Here is a 6,542-nt window from a genome sequence, read left to right on the forward strand (position 1 = left end):
ATAATAGCAATAAGGCACCTCAGGGGTTTGTGGTATATGGCCAATATATCACTGCTAAAGGCTGTATCCAGGCACACCTCCTCAGGCCTTTATTGCTTAGTTATACAATGGAATATTTCATACCCACAGGCTTGCCCATTGTATTTGTCAGTATACCAGGTCTACAATAGTTTATCCTCTCTACCACCCTACTGCCACTGCTGCTGTTTGAAGTGTGACGCTGCTTTGACTGCCCATCCTGAGCCTTCATTCAGAGTGACATAATAACTCCCAAGGCTTCACTATCATAACCACCAGCTGGCCTGCTTCATGTTCTCATCTGTGTGCTAAAGGCTGCCAATCTGACAATAGCACTGTAATTGTTCATTTAAAAAAAAACATGATCAGGAAGTGTTTTGTCAATCATTAATGAATGTTTAGACTAATGAGTGTTACGTGAGAAGAGTGACAGGTTTCCATGTTTCTAGTTAGGATTCAATGTAAAGAGCTTTGAGCTTCTGAAAAAGTGTTATGTAAATTCAGTCCATTAATATTATTGGAGAAGTCAGGGACAGAAGTTAGAGGGTCAGGGTTGTGTTGGGTTCAGCCTGCTCTTCTTCACTGTCACCCTTGTGTGGTATAGGAACCAGTCCAACGTGCGCCGGATGCACACTGCGGTCAAGCTGAACGAGGTGGTGGTCAACAAGTCACAGGGAGCCCACCTGGTCCTGCTCAACATGCCGGGACCGCCCAAAAACAGAGGGGGCGACGAGAACTGTATCCTTTACAGCCAAATGTCTGTTTATTCAAATTTTACTATGCATGTCTTTTGAATTGTACATTGCTTAGTTGAATATGTTTACCCCAAGTTAACTTGAAAGGTATCGTCATCAGCGATCTGACAAGGTCGAGGATGATCTCTTTACAAAGGTTGTTTAGTTAAGTTGTTGATTGTACACTATATATACAAAAGTATGTGGACACCCCTTCAAATGAGTGGATTTGGCTATTTCAGCCAGACCCGTTGCTGACAGCAGTGTTCTCTCAACAACAAAAAAATCTGCACTGAGCAAATTTCAGGTCTGCTGAGTGCAAACTTGAATGTGTGATAATTCTGTGCAACTACAAATGATCTATAACTGGGCTAATAACTTACTAACTAGCAAAGGATAAGAACAAAATGTGCATGTGGCGACATGCAGCTCTCGCTTTGATCTCAAAACAAGTGCATCTACTCACAATCGCTCATGCTGTAAACACAGTCCAGTTCAAAGTGAATGGCACAGATCCATATATGGCAATGGTCTATTTGCATATAGGCCTACAGGAGCTCTGATTGTTTATGCCACACAGGTCTGTGTAGAGTACGGGTTGAGTAGTGCCTGTCAATGCAATAGAATCCTACTCCGATGCGTTCTGCCTACAACAAAATCTCTTGCATAGTTCGTTTTGTTTCGGTATGTTGCATTGAAAGTGGCTGATATTGCGTTGATTCGATCACAATTGCCACAGTAAAGGGAAACTATAGAACAGTGGTCACCAACCTTTTCTGAATCAAGAAGATCACTTTGAGTCAAAATGCAAGCTGAGATCTACTGTTCAGATTTATTTTTTAACATGACTTAAAAAACATTAACCAATTAAAAACAGCCCTGTAGCAATGAGGTTTGTGCTGTAAGCTATAGGCCAAATATATTATCGCCGCATACTGGCTTTGCTTGAATTGCCCTGCCAGTGCATTGTTGTTCAGGACAATTAAAAATATATTTCAAAATTTGAGGTAGGCTATATGACACCATATCAAAACAATAGGAACACAAAGCTTTATCGTTGGGTTTTTTACAGAAATGTTTGGCAATCGACTAGGAATGCCTTGGAGATCGAGTGGTTGGTGACCATTGCTCTCGAAAGTTGAGTGAAATTCAATCTTGTGCTTCTCTCTTAGAGGGAACATTGGCTGACAGACATTCAACGTGGCACTGTCATAGGATGCCACCTTTCCAACAAGTCAGTCCGTCAAATTTCTGGCCTGCTAGAGCTGCCCCGGTCAATTGTAAGTGCTGTTATGGTAGGCCACACAAGCTCACAGAACTGCCGAGTGCGCGGAGCACGTAAAAATCATCTGTCCTCGGTTGCAACACTCACTACCGAAGCAAGTCCCCGCAGCAATGTTCCAACATCTAGTGGAAAGCCTTCCCAGAAGAGTGCAGGCTGTTGTAGCAGCAAAGGGGGGGACCAACTCCATATTAATACCTATGATTTTGTAATGAGATGTTCAACGAGCAGGAGTCCACATACTTTTAGTCATGTAGTGTATCTTTAAAACGTACTATAACTAATAGCTTTATAGCTAATGTACTCCCCTTGTCACATGACCTGCATAAACCCCTGTCATGTGATGTGACTTGTTTCCTCTTTGACCCTTGGTGTCTCAGACATGGAGTTCCTGGAGGTTCTGCTGGAGGGTCTGAACCGGGTCCTCCTGGTCCGTGGGGGCGGACGCGAGGTCATCACTATCTACTCTTAAACGCTTGCGGCCACAAAACCTTGGGGTTACTGGGGGATTGTCAGAGGGGGGGCCATGTTACTGGACAGAGGGCTTTTTAGCCTCAGAAGGGACGACCAATCAGGGCAGTGTGATGTCATAGCATCAGCCTGATTAGTGGAAAGAGCACATGTGTCCTGGGGCCTATCTATCACGTCGACCGACTGGAGGATAGAGCATTCTGACACTAACATTTAATCTGACACGTGTTAATGTTTATTGTATGGATGTTCTTCCTTTTTCCTCCTTCACTCCCTCTCTATGTTCAGTTTTCATGTCTGTTCATGGTAATTGTGTATCATAATCAGCAGAGGACCACAGGGTTAATATGGACATAGGCTGTGTCTGAAATGGCATCCTATTCCCTATATAGTGGACTACTTTTGACCCTTTGGCCCTATATCATTTCGTACACAGCCAATAGTCTCTCTAGTTTGTCCATCTTTGCCCTCATTTTGGTTTTGGTTTTGTGCTCATCTTTCATGTAAGATTCAGATTGAGGATGCACAAAGTAAATGTGCTGCCTTTAAGATCTCCCTTAACTCAGAACCAAATCTACTTTCAATCCTGAAAGAGATAAATACGGTTCCTGCTCTCACCTATTATCTACAAACTCGGTAGGAACGTTGTTATCTAGAATAATATGCTTCTGTGACTCTTTCCAGTATCCTAGCCCACAGCGGAGCTCTGTTAGAACGGGAGGCAGCAAGTCCAAAAAAAGCATACTTTTATTTTAATTCTGTTCCACAGATCAGGATGTTGCTATGGCTTTCCTAAGCTCCATTGTCCCTTGGTTATTAAAGGTGGGGTCATATTTGGAGATGTTCTGTCCTACTGGTATCCTCGTATACCCCTGGAGCTACTCACAGCGGAGTTCGGTCAACCTCAATTCTAATTGAGGAAGTTAGGGGGTCTAACTCAGAAGCGGACCCACCTTGTTAATCCATACTAGGACTAGGGGGAACTAGGTTTATTCATGTATTTAATCTGTGAAAGGGATTTATTGTTTATTTTACTTGTTGCTAATTGTCGTCTTGTTGTTGAGTGCAGCACGACATCTGAAAGAGGTCTGTGTATGGGGTGGGGAGCTTTGGCAAGGATAGGCCAAGGATTTTAATGTGCAATAGATGCTGATGATATGGTGAATTACAGACAGGCCTGAGACACAGAAGGTGGTCCACCTTGCCTGGTGGGGTCTCCTTAATTGACCCTGTTTTATTGGCTCTGTAACGTTGGTCAAACCCCCCGACTTCAGCCATTGCTTTAAGAAATAGCCATAGTATATATCCTAGTATTTAGCCCATGTTAACTGTGTTACACCCGATACACAGCATAAAGCATATTTATTTATGTTGTGATTATTGGAAATTGTATGCAAGGGAGCAGGGCATGAAAGTAGTTTTTTGTAAAGAGCCTATTTTCAGGTACAGGAGTGCTGCTTTAAATTCACATACTGTTCCACAGCTCTTCACAAATCTAGGACAACTGGGGTCATCAAGGTATTTCACCTACCAGAGCCCATTCGATATATACATCAACATATAGGAAAATCATGAGATGGTTTGACACTAACACTGAATCTGAATTAATCATCAACTAAAGAATTTGTCAACTTCTCTGTGACCCTCAAATCAGTCATTGTGTTGCTTGACAGTTAAAACAGAAGGAAATGTGCTTGTTGGAGTCATCCTCTGATGGCCTAGCCACTGTTGACTGTTCAGGTACTGTAGGCTCATTTTCAGCACGGTGTCGTTAGAGACATCGGCAGTCAGCGTTTAGCACAGTCTTCGATGTACAGTACTGCACTGATACGGTAGATTGCATTGCATTGTTTGGCTCTGATAATAGAAGTATTTAGGCTGGGATGTTGTAATACAGTGATGCCACCACATTCAAATGGTTGTGATTTGTGAGTATCACGTCTATCACAGGACACCAAACCAAGATGCTGTACTGGAATAGAAAAGTGTCATTATGAAATAGCTATGTCCCATGTTGTGCTCCGAACCATCAATGTTTTCTCTCTCTGATGAGCACCATGCAGAGTGGGTAGGTGAGTAGAGCTTCTGAAACCATGCGGTCTCATAGGTCAATCATATAGGTGTGGTCCGTAGGTATCAGTTGATCATACTGTTCGATGTCAGGATTTGTTCTTATGTTATTTGTGTTTTTAATTGTACGTGCATATTCTCTAGGTTTCATGTTTTCAACTGACCATGATGAATAATTTTGACTTTGTATAGGAAGAAACGTGCCAAAAAGACTAAGACTGAAAGTATATGCTTGTCAATGTCAGCCACAGTACACGCGCCAACTGTCGCCCGTGCTTGTAGGGCAGGGGGAAAAGCAAGATCACCTTCAAATTGTAAATACAATATACGTTATTATAACCAGTTAATGCTTTTGATTTGGAGACGCACAGAGGTCAACACATTTGAACTCAAATTCTTACCTAACAGATCATTTTGATGAGCAACAGAGTTTGTGGTTAAAAAAATGAGTTCCTTTTAGGCTACATATCAACAGTGGAAGGAATGGCATCTGTGATTTCTAGGGCATGTGAAGCCCAGTTTTATAGGCAACTGGAAGTCGCCAGATATAAGAAACTATTGGGGCAAAGAAAGGAAGGAATCACTCATCAAACTCGTCTGTATTTACATCCACAGTTTATTTTGAACCCTTTTCGTAGCTGTGCAGTATTTTATAACCAGAACATTGTATTTTTCTACAGTATGTCATGAAAACAACCTAGCGTCGACCATCAGATAATGTTTTTATGTTTCCAGTGTGTTTTTGTTTTGTTTTTCCGACATACACCTGTGTAACTTGTAGTCATAGTGTCTGTTTGCACTTAACAGTTATGTTATACTTGATTTTCTGATACTCTTTAAGTGTTACTTTTCAGGACTGGAGTATTTCGATTTTATGGAGGTGTGGGATGGATGGGGGGGGGGGGGTATATATTCCATGTTGTTTGCAGATCTGTTTTGTTTGTGTGTTTCTCAAACACATTGGAAACACAGACTTTGGCAGAGATTTCACCGAAAGGATTTTTGAGGAGCCAGTTGGAGAATAGGTTATGTTACTGATTTTAAGTTAATTGAAAATGTATTTTTATTTTAGGTTTTTAGCCACCAAAGATACAATCTTTGAGTCTGTGATATGAAACGTCACATTGTTAATAGTGTAAGAAATAAAGTTGAACTAAAAACAGCGCAGCTTGCTTACTTGAGCTGAATAGCAGCAAAAGAGATGACTTCAAACCTTTTTAGAGAACACAAAACTAAGACTTCTGGATGACAGTATGCAAGCGGTATATGTTTCATTTACCTGGTTAAAGTGACGAGAGAATGTAATCTACCTCATGGTGGCCATGGAGGCTTCATCGAAGGAGAAGCAACCTGTCGAATCGCTTTCTCTTTTCTCTGTACATAGTTACAATCTTTTATATGAAGCGATTATTAGCGATTGGGGAGTGAGCCTCCATTCTGAGGGAGAACCAGCGTGTGTGTGTGTGTGTGTGTGTGTGTGTGTGTGCACAACTCACATATTGTACTCTAGTAGGAGTTACTTTTGGGCGCATGCGTAGCGAAGGGTAGCCCTTTAAATTATATCTGTGCCTCTGAGTAATGAATAAATAAAAGTGCTGAAATATGTCTGAACTGTACAAACTCCTGTCATTTGTTATGTTTTTCACTGTATTGAAGTATTTATTTTAACATTGTAATATCTCCTAATCCGAGTAGTGTTGAGATAAGTATATTGTGTAGAATGGACATAGTGCATTCTGGAAGTATTCAGACCCCTTGACTTTTTCCACATTTTGCTAAGGCTGAGATAAGTATATTGTGTAGAATGGACATAGTGCATTCTGGAAGTATTCAGACCCCTTGACTTTTTCCACATTTTGCTAAGTTACAGCCTTATTCTAAAATGTATTAAATATAGTATTTTTTCTCAGCAATATACACACAATACCTCATAATGACAAAGTGAAAAAAGTTTTTTTTTTTTACAT

The 6,542-nt window shown here is 41.1% G+C and overlaps 1 protein-coding gene across 7 annotated transcripts in view; it reads left to right on the forward strand.

The window, feature by feature from the left end:
* The window catches only part of slc12a7b (solute carrier family 12 member 7b), a 70,452-nt gene extending 64,266 nt beyond the window's left edge, over positions 1 to 6,186 (forward strand). For all 7 annotated transcript variants that reach the window (XM_071328680.1, XM_071328679.1, XM_071328683.1 and 4 more), the window contains 2 exons: positions 623 to 756; positions 2,415 to 6,186. In XM_071328680.1, the coding sequence (XP_071184781.1) occupies positions 623 to 756; positions 2,415 to 2,506 (226 nt within the window). In that variant the 3' untranslated portion in view covers positions 2,507 to 6,186. The remainder of the gene's footprint in view (positions 1 to 622; positions 757 to 2,414) is intronic.
* Positions 6,187 to 6,542: the final 356 nt, after the last annotated feature.

The sequence above is a fragment of the Salvelinus alpinus genome, chromosome 10 (assembly GCF_045679555.1).
Source record: "Salvelinus alpinus chromosome 10, SLU_Salpinus.1, whole genome shotgun sequence".
Taxonomy (NCBI): Eukaryota; Metazoa; Chordata; class Actinopteri; order Salmoniformes; family Salmonidae; genus Salvelinus; species Salvelinus alpinus.